This window comes from Sturnira hondurensis, unplaced genomic scaffold, assembly GCF_014824575.4.
Source record: "Sturnira hondurensis isolate 20B ecotype Veracruz unplaced genomic scaffold, ASM1482457v3 Scaffold0008916, whole genome shotgun sequence".
NCBI classification, from domain to species: Eukaryota; Metazoa; Chordata; class Mammalia; order Chiroptera; family Phyllostomidae; genus Sturnira; species Sturnira hondurensis.
This window is the reverse complement of record NW_028081547.1, coordinates 2,981,287-2,999,706: the sequence shown is the minus strand read 5'-3', so window position 1 is coordinate 2,999,706 and position 18,420 is coordinate 2,981,287. Positions and strand designations below refer to the sequence as shown.

Genomic DNA, 18,420 nt, shown 5'->3' with positions numbered 1-18,420 from the left:
ACAGCCTGGTCTGAGACGGCATGGTTACCTAGCTGACACTCAGACATGGGTTCATGGCAGCATCTATCTCTTCTCAGATGTCCCGTTTTGTCCCTTCTAGTGACTTCCCTTGATCACTGCCATCAGCAGTGACAGTGGCTAGGATGGAGAACTCCTCACTAAGGCCATCTGTCCCATCAGGAAGGATTTATCAAGTGCCTTTGGGCAGTACCTTTCCCCTCCTTGAACCCCTTTCTTCCTGACTGCATCATTAAGTTGGAATGGGGAGCAAGGCAGAGAGGGCTGGGGTGGTGCAGAGCGGTGGAAGGGAAAGGCAGGAAACTGTACTTGGAAAACAGTTTTAAAAATTGTAAAAAAAACTAAATTAAATAAATGTTAATGCAAACTAAAAAATAAGTTGGTTTGGCTCCAAAAAGGCAAATCCATTTCCTGTCACTTGTGGCCTTGGATGGACTAGCACTGGCAGTCTGTGGTGTGGGTCTGAAAAGAAGCTAAAGTCCTCAACCATTTAGCCAAAATATTTAGTGACGCTTGTCCTGAGCACAACATGGGTACATAGCTGCATGTTCACCAAGTGATTGGGGCATTTCTGGACTAGACCCTGTCTCCATGAAGAAAGTTCCAGATGGACCCAAAGCAAAAGTTCTTAGAGATACTATATTATCAGCTAGAGAGATCCTAGGACACATAGAGTCCTGCTCAGTCTACCTGAGATGACTTGGAAAAGGGGCCTCAGGGACAAGGGGCCCCTCTGAGATGTGGTCAGTCAGGGACAGGGTAGTTTTAGGTGTAGGAAAGAACAGATGTCCAGTAGGACATCCAGTTACCATGTGAGAGGGACTTGGGAGCTAAGATTTGCATTTTGGGCAAATCTCCCACTGAGCAAAGGAAGCAAAGTGAGGGGCAGAAGAGTGTTCTTTATTCCCCGACTCTGTCCCTGTCTCACAGCCACACCCACACCTCCTAGACCAGAACACCTACTGCCTTCCTCAGCACCAGTAAAACAGACCACCCCTGATGGGCCCAGGGATATTCACTCAGCACAGGAAGAACAACATGAGAGGCAAGGGCAGAGACACTCACCATTGCTTCCTCTGGGATTCCAGGATCTCCAAGCAAACTAGCCTTTCCTTGGCAGGTACTGACTGTTTATGCTGCCCTGAAACCCCAGCTGCCCAGCCCTACTCTTTGAGAACTCTTTAAGAAGTGGCGGTTTTCTTTCTTGTTGACTCACTCACTCAACCCCCACCTGGGTTCTGGAAACTTGCCACCAATGTTCCTAGCACTATACACATATCACCTTAGGGTGTACAAAGCACCCTTAGTCCATAATCTCACCTGCACCACAATGCAGTTCTGTAAGTTAAGTTGTATCCTTGGGTTCTGGTTTTTATAAATATCCAGAAATATGAGGTCCAGAGAAAACCAGAAAGTTGCACTTAACTATTAACTATTTACTACTAACTACTCCATAACTATTTCAAAAGCAACCTGCATCCACGGATTTCAGCTGCCAGGACCTGCTGCACCAATTTGTCTTCATCCTTCACTTCAACATTACTATCCAGATAGTGGGAAAGAGCTGGGAGCTTCTTGGCATTTCCAGGCAGGGATTTGGCAGGTGAGGGGTCACAGAGGCAGCAGCAGCCTGTAAGGACAGTGCCTGGGGAGCTGCCACCTAGCAGGGGTCACTCTTTTGCTTCCTGCTCTAGTTACTGGAGAGCCCCTCACTTGGCATTTGTGGAATGGACTTCCCTTAACTTCCTTCCCCTCATCTCCCCACTTCCTTAGCCGGGCTTTTCCTGAGTATTGCTCTAGTAACCAGTTTGGAGCCCTGAGCTGCTGAGACACTATTGCAGCCAATTCCCAGTGAACTTTAACTTCCAGTGACTGTGGGGCAGTTGTCTGCCCTCCTGTTGTTTCTATCATTTCTGCTTCCTACTAGATCCCGAGGTCTTCATCTTTTGTATCAATCCTTTGCTTAGGGCCATACACCAGAAGACTCATGTCCACAGTCCTCCCTTTGGCCACTCCTTAGGTGGTGCTGACTTGCTCCTGCTTTTGATGCTTCTGTGGCATCTCCTTACACATTGTAGAATCTACAATAGCAGGTTTCCTCAGCTGGTAGGAAAAGGTCTTTTACTTCCCATATTGTAACTGTTGAAGCACGATCCCATAGTAGAGCAACATGGGCCCCAAGTGATAAAGCTCTTTCATTAGTAACACACAGCCCTTTCCATCTAGGATGTTCGAGTGCCTCCCAGAGATCTAGATCAGCATGGAGGCTGAACCACACCACTGCTCTCCTGCCCCACAAGGCCTACTTGCCAAGCCTTATCCTGATAGTTCAACAAACTCCTATTCATGGTAGCTTATTTCAGAAGCCCTATATTTTATCACTCATTGCAACTTAGTTTCTATTAATTGCTACTTCCTAACCTGTTGAATACTTCCCTTATAATGCCCTGGGATCCCATTACATAGCAAAGAATCTAATATTTCTCTTGTCTAACTCCACATTATAATAGAGTCTAGTTTTATTTATGATCCAACCCAGACACTCGGTTTCAATTACAATCTTTGCTTTCCTCAGTTACACCAACACAGATGAGAAGAATCAGGTCTTAAATGATTATCACAATGGCTTTCATACAGAGAACCACTGGGCAAACCTATCTTCCCAAGATGCGGTCTAGGATGATGAGTTGGTTTCTTTGGATGCTGGCTCCTGATGCCATACTGTAGCCTCAGCAACACCTGCAGCCCCTAATAGACTTCATTAGCTGCACTTTTGTCAGAGCTAAGCTGAGTCTCTAATATTTGGTTTACCAGCTGCTTGCCCACATCACTGCTGAAACTTCCAGCTCAGCAGGCCATGACATTTTTTATCACTGCCAGCCAATAAGGCAGCAATTTTCCACCAGTGTGCCACAAGAATTTTTTAAACATGCAATATACCTAACTATTTTGTCAGGGGCACTGACCTCTTTTCCCTTAGACTGTCAAATTTAAAAAATGACAACATAAAAATAGCCATCCAGTGTGAATGAATCAAAATTATACCTACTTTTTTTAGATCAATGAAAAATATATTTTATGATGTAGAACAGAATTTTAATAATTATGTGTGCTAATCACTGAGATGAAAAAAGTTGAAAATCACTGACACAAGAACTTTGGAGACTTCTGCCAAGATGGAAGCATAGGTGGAAACACTGTGCCTTCTCCCAAAACCAAGATTGAATACAACAAAGGTTTGGTGAACAAAGACACAGCCAAAGAACAGAAAATTGAACTATATGGAAGTTCAACAACAACCAACCATTCAACTGGACTGGTAAGAGGGGCAGAGCCAGCAGCAGAAAGGGGACAGGCAAGAAAGATCCCCCGACCCCAGGCACCCAGGCAGCTCCGCGTCGGGCTGACCCAGTAAGGGCTCAGGGCAGCAGACTGGCTGTGGTCACACATTCACACACAGATAAACCGCAGAGGAGTGAGCAGTGAGATGGACCGCATAGGCTACAGTGCGAACCCAGCAGAAGCAAGCTGACCGAGGTCACACATTTGTGCACAGTGGGACAGACTGTGCGGGCCCCGGCAGTGGCGGTGGTGGCGGCAGCAGCAGCAGGCAGCAGAGGGGGCCGCCATTGCTTTCCTTTGACCCCACCCCCAAACACAGCATCACAACCCAATGACTGAGTGGCCCTACCCTGGTGAACACCTAGGGCTCTGCTCCTCATATGTAACAGGCATGAACAGTCCAAAATATGGCTCAAGAAGAACTCAAAGCCCCAGAGCCAATAACTCTAAGTGAAAAAGAAATAGCAAACCTCTCAGATGCACAGTTCAAAATACTGGTAATCAGGATGCTCACAGAACTGGTGGATTTTAGTCACAAATTAGAGGAACATATGAAGGCTAAACTAATTGAAATGAAGGGAAATAGACAGGAAACCAATAGTGATGGAAAGGAAACTGGGACTCAAATCAAGGGGGTGGACCAGAAGGAAGGAAGAAATGACCAAACAGAAAAAAGTGAAGCTACAAGAACTCAAAAAAATGAGGAGAGGCTTAGGAACTTCCAGGACATCTTTAAACATGCCAACATCCAAATTATAGGGGTACCAGAGGGGGAAGAGGAAGAGCAACAAGTGAAAAATTTATTTGAACAAATAATAAAGGAGAACTCCCTAAATCTGCCAAAGGAAATAGACTTCCAGGAAATTCAGGAAGCTCAGAGAGTCCCAAACAAGTTGGGCCCAAGGAGGAACACACCAAGGCACATCATAATTATATTAGCCAAGATGAAAATGAAGGAGAGAATCCTAGAAGCAGCAAGAGATAAGGGGACAGTTACCTACAAAGGAGTTCCCATCAGACTGTCAGCTGATTTCTCAAAAGAGACCTTACAGGCAAGAAGGGGCTGGAAAGAAGTATTCCAAGTCATGAAATCCAAAGACCTACAGCCAAGACTGCTTTATCCAGCAAAGCTTTCATTTAGAATGGAGGGACAGATAAAGTGCTTCTCAGATAAGATCAAATTCAAGGAGTTTGTCATCACCAAGCCCTTATTATATGAAATGTTAAAGGGACTTATCTAAGAAAAGGAAGATACAAAATATGAACAGTGAAAGGACAGCAAACTCACAGGTATTAACAACCACACCTAAAACAAAAGCAAACCAAGAAGACAGCTAGATCAGGAGCAGAACCATAGAAATGAAGAACACATGGAGGGTTAGCAACAGGTGAGTGGGAGGAGGAGAAGAGGGGTGAAGATACAGAAAATAAGTAGCATAGACAGTAGGTAGAAAATAGATGGGGGAGGGCAAGAATAGTATGGGAAATACAGAATCTAAAGAACTTGAGACACATGGTCATAAACTAATGGAGGGATGGGGGAGGGGATGTGCAGGGTGGAGGGGAATGAAGGGGGGAATAGAACAACTGTAATGGTATAATCAATAAAATATATTTTTTTTAAAAAAAGAACTTTGGACACTAATAAACATTCAAGACAATAGTTCTAGACTCCTCACCTTAGCCTGAGTTGCTATTGTTTGACCTCAACTTCTGGCTCCAAACACTTGGCCCCAGACCTTGACTTCAATTCTTGCCCCATTGGTGCCACAGTACTGTTGTTCTCAGTTACCCTCCTTGATGTTGGACCTTGATTGTTCTGTTTCTGGCTTGATACCTCTCTCTGACTTCTAAGCATATCCTATTTTCTTGGAGAATTTCTGGTCTTTATTCATAGCACAGACAATAAAACTGAAACACACTCCACACCTTCACTTGATTTGAGCTGAGCTAGCTGTGTATTTAGTGACTGGGGAAGGAAGTGGGAATGCATGTGTGGCATGATGGGAACCTGTCCGGCTCTTGGAGATTAAGACATCTCAATCTTCTTATTCTGAAACCGAAAAGAATTGCATTAACACCAATCTATTTTTTTTACTTCCCTTGAAGTAAATCGCATTGAATTACATGCTTGATGTATCCATTTCATATCCCCCTTCCATGTGAGAGTCCCCAACAATTCCAGTTCAAGGTGACCATGCCCACATTTCAGTCATTCTATGCTATCTTCTTTTGTGACTTGTGTTCTCATGTTCTTTCCCTGCCCTTTCAATGAGACTATGAAATTGTGTTTAAACTACTTTATTAGCTTATGATTAACATACAAAAAGCTGCACACATTTAATATACAACTTGATGAACTTAGAATAGGTATATACCTGTGAAACCATCAAGGCTATAAACTTATCCATCATCTTTGAAAGTTTCCTCCTGCCCTTTATTTTTTTTCTTTCTATGTATTTATGATAAGAGCACTTAATCTAAGACTTACCTTCTCAGCAAAAGTTTAACTGTAAAAGAGGATATTGATACCTGTAGGCCTTATGTTGCACAATAATCTTCAGAACTTATCTATCTTGCCTAACTGAAGCTCTGAACCCTTTAACTGTTACCTCCACATTTCCTCCTCCACCCAGTTGCAGGAACAACTATCTACTCTTTGGTTTTATTCATTTGACTATTACAGATTCATCATAAAAGTGGTATCAGGAAGTATTTGCCCTTCTATTCTGGCTTATTTAATTTAGCATAATGTCCTCCAGCTTCATCCATGTTGTTGTAAATGGCAGAATTGATTTTCCTTTGCAAAACTCAATAATCTTCCATTATATGTATAGAACACATTTCTCTTTGTTTATCCAGGCTTATTAAAATAATGCATAATTGACTAATATAACTCTATTGTATTTAAAGTCTACAATGTGATCACTCAATATACACATTGTGAAAAGATTTCTGTAATCAAGTTAATTATCACAACTATCATCTCACACAGTAACCAGTTTTGAATTCACAAGAATTCTTAGGATCTACTCTCAGCAAACTTCTCAGTTATCCTTTGCTGGTGTGACTCAGTTGGTTGGAGTATTGCCCTGTAACCAAAGGGCTGCAGGTTTGATTCCTTCCCAAGGCACATACCTAGGTTGCAGGTTGATTCCTGGTCTAGGTGCATATGGGAAGCAACCAACTGATGTTTCTCTCTCACACTGATATTTCTCTCTCTCCCTTCCTTTCTCCATTCCACTCTCTAAAAAGGCAATAAAAAATGTCCTTGAGTGAGGATTTAAAAATAGAAAATGAAATAAAATGTTCAGTTACACACATATAAGTGATACCATGTAGGATTTATTTTTCTCTCTTTGGCTTATTTCATTTAGCCTAGTGCCCTCCAGGTTCATCCATGTTGTCACGGATGGCAGGATTTCTTTCTTTTATGTCTGTATAATATTGCATATACATATATATACACACATATACATGAGTGTGTGTGTGCACACATTTTCTTTATCCATTCATTTTAAGAGGACATTTCAGATGCTCCCATATCTTGGATATTGTGAATAATACTACAATGATTATGGGAGTACAGATATCTCATGATAATCATGTTTTCTTTAGACATATGTACAAAAATAGGATTGTTGGATAATATAGGCATCCTATAATTATTTTTTAAGGAAATTCCATAGTTTTCTGTATGACTGTGCCAATTACATTCTAACAAACAGTTTATAAGAGTTTCCTTTCAAACTATACTTCAACATAACAAAGGCCATATATGACAAACCTACAGCCAACATCATACTCAATGAACAAAAACTAAAAGTGTTTCCCTTACAACTAAGAGGTCCATGTTTACCACTTCTGTTCAACAGAGTACTGAAAGTCCTAGGCACAGCAATAAAAAAAAAAGAAGAAATAAATGGCATCCAAACTGGAAAGGAGAAGGTAAAACTGTCCTTATTTGCAGATGCTATTGTACATAGAAACCCTGAAGACTTCTCCCCCAAAATAATAGCTATAATAAATGAATTCAGCAAGTTAACAGAATAGAAAATTAATATTCAGAAATCAGTGGCATTTTTGTTTGCAGGCCGACACTCAATCCACTGGGCCACACCAGCCAGGGCAGAAATCTGTGGCATTTTTATACACAAATAGTGAACTGTCAAAGAGAAAAACAATCCCAGTTACTATTACAACAAAAATGTAAGAAACCAAGGAATTCATTTAACCAAGAAGGTAAAAGACCTATACTTGCAAACTATAGGGCACTGAAGAAAAAAACTGAGGAAGATACAAATAAGTGGAAACACGTACTGTGTTCATGGATTGGAAGAGTTAACATCATTAAAATGTCCATAGTACCCAAAGCAAGCTATAGATTCAATGCAATTCCTATTAAACTGCCAATGAAATGTTTCACAGATAAAGAACAAGTATCCCAAAAATTTACATAGAACCAAAAATATGCCAAATAATCTCAGCAATCTTGAGAAAGACGAACAAAGTTGGAGGTATAAGAGTAACTGATATAAAATTACACAAGCCCACTGTAATTAAAAACCAAACAAACTGGGACTTCTGGCCAAGGTGGAGGCGGAGGTAGATACACTGTGCCTCTCCCACAACCGAAAGAAGGACAACAATTTATAAACAAAATAACAACCAGAACTTACAGAAAATTGAACTGTATGGAAGTCCAACAACCAAGGAGTTAAAATAGACACATACATCCAGACCAGTAGGAGGGGTGGAGTCATCAGGCCGCTGGGCGGAGAGGGGTCACAGCAAAAAAAGCAGTGGCACCAGGTGTACAAGGCAGCAGCTGACAAACCTTGGGTGTGCAAAACAGCAGTGGGCGGACCCTGGGCGCACAGGTGGAGGCTGGCCAGGTACAAGGTGGCAATGAGCAGACCCAGCAACGTGGCAATTGTGGAGTGGGGCAAGGTGCACAAGGTGGATGGCTGACCAGGCAGACCCACATTTCCACGAAGATAAACAGGCAAAACTGGGGAGTGAGACAGACTGCACAACCCACGGTCCCAGTGCTGGGAAATAAAGCCTCAAAACACTGATTGAAAACACCTGTGGGGGTTGAGGTACCAGGAGAGACTCCCAGCCCCACAGTTCATCGGAGAGACCCACAGGGTCCTAGAATGTGCAAAGGCCCACCCACAGGGGAATCAGCACTAGAAAGGTCCAGTTTGCTTGGGGGAAGCTACAGAAGGGACAGAAACCCGACAGAGACCAGAGCAAGCACCACTGTTCCCTCTTGGCCCCTGCCCCCACATGCTGCATAACCACCTAGCAACGTGGGTTAGCTCACCCTGGTGAACACTTAAGGCTCCACCACTCACTATGTAACAGGTGTGACAAGACAAAAAAAAATGGCCCAAATGGAAGAATAGATCAAAGCTCCACAGCAAATACAACTAAGTGATGAAGAGATAGCCAACCTATTAGATGCACAGTTCAAAGGACTGGTGATTAGGATGTTCACAGAACTGGTTAATTTTAGTCACAAATTTCATGAAAAAATTAGGATACACTAAGTGAAATGAAGCAAAATGTACAGGGGAACCAATAGTGATGGGAAGAAAACTGGGACTCAAATCAATGGAGTGGACTGGGAAGGAAGAAGGAAACAACCAAACAGAAAAGAAGGAAGAAACAAGAATTCAAAAAAACGAGGAAAGGCTTAGGAACCTCCAGGACATCTTTAAACATTCCAACATCAGAATTATAGGGGTACCAGAAGGGGAAGAGGAAGAGCAACAAGTGGAAAACTTATTTGAACAAATTATAAAGGAGAACTTCCCCAATCTGCCAAAGGAAATAGACTTCCATGAAGTCCAGGAAACTCAGAGAATGCCAAAGAAGGTGGACCCAAGGACGAACACACCAAGGCAAATCATAATTGCATTAGCCAAGATTAAAATGAAGGAGAGAATCCTAGAAGCAGCAAGAGATAAGGGGACAGTCACCTACAAAGGAGTTCCCATCAGACTGTCAGCTGATTTCTCAAAAGAAACCTTACAGGCAAGAAGGGGATGGAAAGAAGCATTTGAAGACATGAAATGCAAGGCCCTATATCCAAGATTACTCTATCCAGCAAAGCTCTCAGTTAGAATGGAAGGGCAGATAAAGTGCTTCTCAGATAAGGTCAAGTTAAAGGAGTTCATCATCACCAAGCCCTTATTATATGATATGTTAAAAGGAGTTATCTAAGGAAAAGAATATTAAAAACATGTATAGTAAAATGGCAGGAAACTCACTATTATTAACAACCACACCTAAAACAAAAACAAAAACGAACTAAGCAAACAACTAGAACAGGAACAGAACCACAGAAATGGAGATCACATGGAGGGTTAGCAACAGGGGAGTGGGAGGAGGAGAGAGGGGGAAAAGATACAGAGAATAACTAGATGGTAGGTAGAAAACAGACAGGGGGAGGGCAAGAATATAGTATGGGAAATGTAGAAGCTGAAGAACTTATGACACATGGACATGAACTAAAGGAGGAAATGTGGGTAGGAGAGGGTGTGCAGGGTGAAGGGGAATGAAGGGGGGAAATGGGACAACTTTAATAATAGCACAATCAATAAAATAATAAAATATATTTTAAAATCAATAAAATCTATTAATCAATAAAATATATTAAAACAAACAAACACTGGAAATGGTATAAGAACAGGCAGACAGATCAAAGGAACAGGAGAGAGAGACCAGAAATCAACCCCCACCTTTATGGTCAATTAATACATGACAAAGGAAAAAAGAGCATACAATGGAGTAAAGACAGTCCCTTCAATAAACAAACTGGACTTCATCAAGATAAAAAGCTTCTGCACAGCTAAAGAAAACAGCAGCAAAATGAAAAGGGAACCAAGCATATGGGAAAATATATTGGCAAATGATACCTCTGAAAGGAGTTTGATCTCCAAAATATACAAAGGAATCACACAACTCCATTCCAGGAAGACAAACAACCCAATTAAAAAATAGTCGAAGGGGACTTCTGGCCAAGATGGAGGCATAAGTGGAAACACTGTGCCTCCTTGCACAACCAAATTTAAAGAAAACGAAGTTTTAGTGACAAAAACGCAGCCAAAACACAGAAAATTGAACTGTATGAAAGTCCAACAACAACGAACCATTCATCCAGACAGGTAAGATGGGCGGAGTCGGTGGCTGGTGGAGCAGGATCAGAAAAGAAAAACTCAGGAATGCAGGTAGTGGTTGGCAGATCCCAGGTGTGGGGTGGCAACGGGTAGATCCAGTGAGGGCACAAGGCAGCTGGCTGAGCATGGTCGCACATTCGCTATCAGATAAACCAAGTGAAGGAGCGAGCAGTGAGACAGACCACTCAGGCTAGGGTCCCAGCGACGGGAATTAAAGCCTAAAAGCACAAATTGGAAAATCTTTCAGGGTTGAGGTGCCGGGAGAAGCTCCCAGGCTCACAGAGAGGTTGTTGAAGAGACCCACAGGGTCCTGGAGGGTGCACAGGCCCACACACCTGGGAGCCAACACCAGGGGGGCCAGGTTTGCTTGCAGGAAGCAGCAGAAGGGACCGAAATCCAAGAGAGAGTGGAACAAACACCATTGCCCCTCTCTGACCCCCCCCCCACATACAGGATCACAACCCAGCCACTGGGTCACCCCACCCTAGTGAACACCTAAGGCTCCACCCTTCATATGTAACAGGTGCAAACACATCAAAACATTATGCCTCAAGAACAGCTCAAAGCCCCAGAGCCAATATATCTAAGCGACCAAGAGACAGCCAACCTACCAGATGCACAGTTCAAAATACTGGTGATTAGGATGCTCACAGAACTGGTTGATTTTAGCCACAAATTAGAGGAACATATGAAGACTAAACTAAGTGAAATGAAGGAAAATGCATAGGAAACCAATAGTGATGTAAAGAAAACTGGGACTCAAATCAAGAGAGTGGACCAGAAGGAAGAGAGAAACAACCAAACAAAAAAGAAGGAAGAAACAAGAATTCAAAAAAACGAGGAAAGGCTTAGGAACCTCCAGGACATCTTTAAACATTCCAACATCAGAATTATAGGGGTACCAGAAGGGGAAGAGGAAGAGCAACAAGTGGAAAACTTATTTGAACAAATTATAAAGGAGAACTTCCCCAATCTGGCAAAGAAAACAGACTTCCATGAAGTCCAGGAAACTCAGAGAATGCCAAAGAAGGTGGACCCAAGGACGAACACACCAAGGCAAATCATAATTGCATTAGCCAAGATTAAAATGAAGGAGAGAATCCTAGAAGCAGCAAGAGATAAGGGGACAGTTACCTACAAAGGAGTTCCCATCAGACTGTCAGCTGATTTCTCAAAAGAAACCTTACAGGCAAGAAGGGGCTGGAAAGAAGTATTCCAACTCATAAAATCCAAAGACCTACATCCAAGACTGCTCTATCCAGCAAAGCTTTCATTTAGAATGGAAGGACAGATAAAGTGCTTCTCAGACAAGATCAAATTCAAGGAGTTTGTCATCACCAAGCCCTTATTATATGAAATGTTAAAGGGACTTATCTAAGAAAAGGAAGATACAAAATATGAACAGTGAAAGGACAGCAAACTCACAGTTACTAACAACCACACCTAAAACAAAAGCAAACCAAGAAGACAGCTAGATCAGGAGCAGAACCATAGAAATGAACACATGGAAGGTTAGCAACAGGTGAGTGGGAGGAGGAGAAGAGGGGTGAAGATACAGAAAATAAGTAGCATAGACAGTAGGTAGAAAATAGATAGAGGGGAGGGCAAGAATAGTAGAGGAAATATAGAATCTGAAGAACTTGGACTTCCGCCAAGATGGAGGCATAGGTGGAAACACTGTGCCTTCTCCCACAACCAAGTTTGAATACAACAAAGGTTTGGAGAAACAAAGACACAACCAAAGGACAGAAAATTGAATTATACGGAAGTTCGACTACATCTAACCGTTCAATGGGGACGGTAAGAGGGGCGGAGCCAGCAGCGAGCAGGGTCGGGCAGGACAGGGCCCCCGACCCAGGCGCACAGGCAGATGGGAACCAGTTGGGGTGCGGGGCAGACCGCGGGCGCAAATTCGCGCACAGTGAGACAGACCACGCAGGCCCCAGGGGGCAAGGGCTGACGGCGGTGGCACACTCGCATGCAGTCGGACGAAACGAGTGGGCCAGGTGACGGCAGCAACTGCGGCATCGGTGAGGGCCATGGCGGCAGGGGTCGGACAGGACGCCATAGTCACTCTTTGACCCCACCCCCACATACAGCGTCACAACCCAGCTACTTAGTTGCCCTGCAATACCAGTGAGAGCCATTGTCCCTCTTTGACCCCGCCCCCACATACAACGTCACAACCCAGTGACTTAGTTGCCCTGTTCTAGTGAACACTTTAGGGCTCTGATCCTGCTATGGAACAGGCACGAACAACCCGAAAGATGGCGCAAGAAGAACTCAAAGTCCCAGAGCCAATAACTCTAAGCGACCGAGAAATTGCCAGCCTCTCAGAAGCACAATTCAAGACACTATTTATCAGGATGCTCACAGAACTGGTAGATTATAGTCACAAATTAGAGGAACAAAGTCACAAATTAGAGGAACATATGAAGGCTAAACTAATTGAAATGAAGGGAGATGCACAGGAAACCAATAGTGATGGAAAGGAAACGGGGACTCAAATCAATGGAATGGACCAGAAGGAAGAACAAAACATCCCACCAGAAAGGAATGAAGAAATGAGAATTCAAAAAAATGAGGAGAGGCTTAGGAACCTCCAGGACATCTTTAAACGTTCCAACATCCGAATTATAGGGGTACCAGAAGGGGGAAAGAAACAGCCACGAGTGGAAAACGTATTTGAACAAATAATAAAGGAGAACTTCCCCAGTCTGGCAAAGGAAATAGACTTCCAGGAAATCCAGGAAGCTCAGAGAGTGCCAAAGAAGTTGGACCCAAGAAGGAACACACCAAGGCACATCATAATTACATTAGCCAAGACCAAAATGAAGGAGAGAATCCTAGAAGCATCAAGGGATAAGGGGACAGTCACCTACAAAGGAGTACCCATCAGACTGTCAGCGGATTTCTCAAAAGAGACCTTACAGGCAAGAAGGGGCTGGAAAGAAGTATTCCAAGTCATGAAATCCAAAGACCTACAGCCAAGATTGCTTTATCCAGCAAAACTTTCATTTAGAATGGAAGGACAGATAAAGTGCTTCTCAGATAAGGTCAAGTTCAAGGAGTTCATCATCACCAAGCCCTTATTATATGAAATGCTAAAGGGACTTATCTAAGAAAAAGAAGATGAAAAATATGAACAGTGAAAGGACAGCAAACTCACAGTTATTAACAACCACACCTAAAACAAAAGCAAACCAAGAGGACAGCTAGATCAGGAGTGGAACTATAGAAATGAAGAACACATGGAGGGTTAGAAATAGGGGGGTGGGAGGGGGAGAAGGCACAGAAAATAGCATAGATGGTAGGTAGAAAATAGATAGGGGGGAGGGCGAGAATAGTGGGGGAAGTATAGAATCCAAAGAACTTGAGACACGTGGTTATAAACTAAGGGGGGGAGAATGGTGGGGGAGGGAGGGTGCGGGTGGAGGGGAATGAAGGGGGGAATAGAACAACTGTAATGGTATAATCAATAAAATATATTTAAAAAATATTTCTGAGTGCCTAGTACTATGTCACACAATTGTTCTAGGCACAAATTAGCAATAATGTGTTTATTGTATCCAAATTTGTATGACTTTTTCTTTGTTTTTCATTTTTACAAAGACATTGTATTGGCCTCTAGATCACAGATGGCAAACACAAGGCCTATGAGCAGAATCCAGCCCTCCACCTTGTTTTATCTGGCCCAGCACCTTCTTTCTACCCAGCAGCAGCACCCAGCTCTCGCTTAACTCTTGAGGAGCAGTTACATTTATACCATCCTAAAATTACATTCAGCCCTTTGAAGGCAGCCCACATCAGGCAAGGCTGATGTGGCCCCTAATGAAGTCAGTTTGACACCTCTGTTCTAGACTGTACTCTTTTTTCTCTTGATGTATGTGCTCAAAGGGAAATTATTAGGCATTTTCACTTCCTTCCAATCCTACCTTATGATGAAATACTATATATTCATAAGAAAGTGATCTTGTAACAGGGTGTAGGCAGGTGGGGTAGGGGAGCCCAAATGAGGATATGTAATAGGGTCCAGAATGCAGGGTGTCCAGGAAATACTAGAAAAAATATATTTATATAGGATGTCCTCACCCACAGAAGTCTGAGCTGGTGGATGGGCACATGGAGCAGGGCCATTAAGAGTTGTTTTGATTAGCAACAGTTTTGTAGATAACCTCTAGAACAATCATTTAATATATCTATATCCTTTAACTGGTTTCATAGATATGTTAAATAGCTGTGGCCAGGCTTTGAGCCAGGGGGATGGAAGTGACTTCAACCCAAGATGCAACTGGGAGGCAACTCCCTCTGGGTACAGCACCTGCATAAAAGCTTGCAGATGATTGGCTCCACTCCACAGGGCCACACCTGCCCAGACTCACTGTGGCAGCCCAGTAAAGCTGGAAGGATATGGGAGTGCCGGCAAGTGTAGCCAATTGTGGGAGGAGCTGGAAATGGTCCTGCAGAGGAAGATTAGCCCTGGGATTTAAACCCAGGCAGGGCACCCATGCGGGGCACTTTTGGGGACCACGCAGCTTTAGGGTGCTCCCTTTTGCCACATAGCTTAGGAAGTAGGAGAGACTTTGCCTGGAAGAAAAGGGGTGAAAGAACTCTTGCTGCTGGGCCATGAGGAGGTGCCACATGGTTTTGGGTTAACTGGAGATAAAGGCAGCGACACAGCTGATGATGCCAGAACTGAGGGGCTGCCTGAACCATGGACTTCTACTTCTTTTCCTGAGATACAGTACCCTGGACTAGGCAAAGAGGAGAAGGAAGGACGGTGTGCATTGGTGGCTATTCTAAAGGACTTTAGTATTTTTAATGAAAACATGAAGTCATTACTCTAAGTCTGTATAACTTTTTAAATAAATAATCCCTTTCCTTTTCACCAGTCTCTGGCACTGACAGATGTCTTTCCCTGTCAGTGGGCAAGGTGAACCCAGCATGGCAGGGGGGACCCCAGAGCACAAGGGTAGGTCTATTCAGCAATAGTATATTATATCATTCGCATCCCGCCCTATCCTGTTCTGTAACAATCTCTGTCAAATTGTATGCAGTGTGCAGCAGCGTTCCACAATTATTAACCCAGGAGTGAAGATGCCTGGGAGGGTCAGCCACAAGGCACCAGCCTGGTAGGGGTACAATAAGAACAGGCAGCAGCCCCCAAACCAGCCCTGGAGTTCAACATCTGGATTGGTGGAAGAAAAATAAGGGTTTGCTTTCTCACAGCCATATCTAATCCTAACTAATACAACACACTACCTGAGAAATTGGCTTTAAAAAACCTTTAAAACTCTAAAAGTCAACAAACCAAGAAATGACATTTTAAAGGACTCACAAAATATTCATAAACAGAAAAGTTATCCCATGACCAAGAATAAACATGTCTGACAAAGCTACTTAACATCACTGTCAAAGTATTTAAGCCACACTCCTTAAACGTGATGAATTTGCCAAACTGATGATTCAGCAAATTGGCTTAGAACACACTAGGTTTGGTTGAGATGATTTTACATAAATTTTAGCCATTCGCTTGCCTCATCCTCCTATATCATAGCACTTATCACTAAAATGTAACAGTAGTAAAAATAGCTAAGATTTATTAAAATATTCCTTCATGCCACCTCTAAACTAACACTAACTGATAACACTAACTGATTCCCAAGTATATATTTAAAAAATCAGTGTTCTATAGACCAAAATCCTGCATAAAACCTAATCATAATCATCACTTATCATTAACTGAATTTGAAGACTTTTAGGCAGGACAAGCACATACTGGTTTCATCTCACACTACCAGATCAATCTGCCCCCTGCTCTTCCTTCATTTGTAAATTTAATGCCCTGAGGACATTTCTTCTGTAACCTCTGAACGCAGAATCTCATACTTTAAAGTTAAAGTGGTCAGTTTATTAAAAAAAACATTAAGTTATAGCCCTGACAAGAAGTTCAGTTGCTTGGTGCATCCCCATATGCCAGGGTTGTAGGTTCAATCCTCCTCACAGCACATACAGGAATCAACCAATGAATACGTGAATAAGTGGAATAACAAATCGATGATTCTCTTTCTCTCTCTCCCTCCCTTCATCTCTGTCTCTCAAAAAATATAAAAGCTATGCTGCCTCTAATAAATCCATATTGATTTGTCTGAACTACACTGTGCCCAACATGAAGCCTGGACTGCATTTGTGTTCTTTGCTGTTGTATCTCCATAGCCTAGCAGTGCACCTAACACTAAACAGGTCCTCAGAAATATTTTTTGAATACTTGAGTGAATGACATAAACTTTTTTCCATTTCCATTATTCTACTTTTCAACCTTTCATCTTCCCTGCTTTCAGTTTTACCTCCATCAAATGTATACCAGATATTTTCACTCCACTGATTAAAAAAAAAAAAGCACTCTTCACTGACTTACCTTGGCTAAGAGGTCAAATCAAAAGTTTGACAGCTAATGCCATTAATGACCAGAACCTTACTACCTGCCTTTTCGGCCTCACCTTCCTTCACTTAATTTCACATTTTTCCTTCTTGCAACAATAAATTGTTCCTAATTCTCTAGACACACAATGCTATCCATATTTCCATTAATTTGTTTACAATGCTCCCCCTTTCATGTTTCTGGGAAAGTGTGGGGGTTTTATGGGGGGTGTTTCTGGCTGTATTAGCACATACCCACCCCACCCTACATCATCAGCACTCCCTCAGGGGCACTATTATCTCTGTACCTCATGATACCCCACTGTGTTTGTGTCAGACTGATGGCAGAGTGTTAAATATTTTCCCCACGTAGATAACCAATCACCCGGAAAAAATGTCATGAACAGTTCATTCTTTTCCTCTGAATTTTAAATGTTATTTTTATCATAAATGTTTGGGTATATGTGTCAGATCTATCTCTGGAGTGCCATTTTTAATTGGCTCATTTGTGTGACAAATACCAAATGTTTTTAGTTCTAGTTCTTTACAATGTATCCTAATACTCCCTAGGCCAATCTTATGTGGAAAAACAGCATCCTACTTTTGCCTTATTTTGCATTTCCAATCGCCTTAAAGTTGAACATCATGTTTCTTGGCCATTCATGTTTTCTCTTTTAAGGATGTCCAATTCATATCCTTTATTCATCTGTTATACAAGTTAAAGAATTCATTCTTCTAGGTCTTTCAGTTTTATGGTGACTTTCATAAGAATGAAATTGAAACTTAGATGCAGTTAAATGTTCAATCTTTACCTCAATGGCTTTAAAGTTTAATAGCTTGCTCAAAAGTTTCTTTCCCCTTTCTCAAAAGTTGTAAAACTCTCCACATTTTCCTCACTATTTTCAATGTCTAGGTCATTAATCAATCCATCTACAGGAGAGAGATAAAGTATGTAAGGGGGTAAGCAATTTCTCTGCCAACCCAGAGGTGGTGGCAATACAGCATACCTGGAGGATAAAGAATTTAGCCGTGCCTGCCACATGTGGAAAAGAGTCAGGAGATCAATTAAGACATAAATGGGTTATGTAACTAGTCTAAATTTACGCAAAAAAAAAAAAAAAGCAGCAGAGCCAGGGCTTAAACCCACAGCCCCTGTTCTGACTGCCGGCCCTGTGGTTCCACACATCTGATTCTAAAGGAACAACGTTGTTTCTCACAGAGCCAGCCGAGCTTAAATTCAGAAATTAGACTCGTGGTTACCAGACGTGTTTTAGTAAAGCAGCACCCATTTCCACACCTTCATCATAAGCGCAGCAAAGCGACACTGAGCGGAAGGCGGTTCTACCCTGCGGAGGATGTCCAACCCACCGGCCTAGAACCCAGCAAGAATCTCTCTCCTAGCTGAAGCCGCAGAGGGAGGAGGGAGAGAGAGGAAAGGAGGAGCTCCGGTCCT

General features: G+C 42.5%; 1 protein-coding gene across 1 annotated transcript in view; it reads right to left on the bottom strand.

Moving 5' to 3' along the window:
* LOC118993854 (pulmonary surfactant-associated protein D-like) overlaps window positions 1–18,390 on the bottom strand; it is a gene marked incomplete at its 3' end in the record, with an annotated part of 29,826 nt that extends 11,436 nt beyond the window's left edge. The window contains exon 1 of the mRNA XM_037056359.1: window positions 18,265–18,390. Within this exon, the coding sequence (XP_036912254.1) occupies window positions 18,265–18,273 (9 nt within the window). The remainder of the gene's footprint in view (window positions 1–18,264) is intronic.
* Window positions 18,391–18,420: the final 30 nt, after the last annotated feature.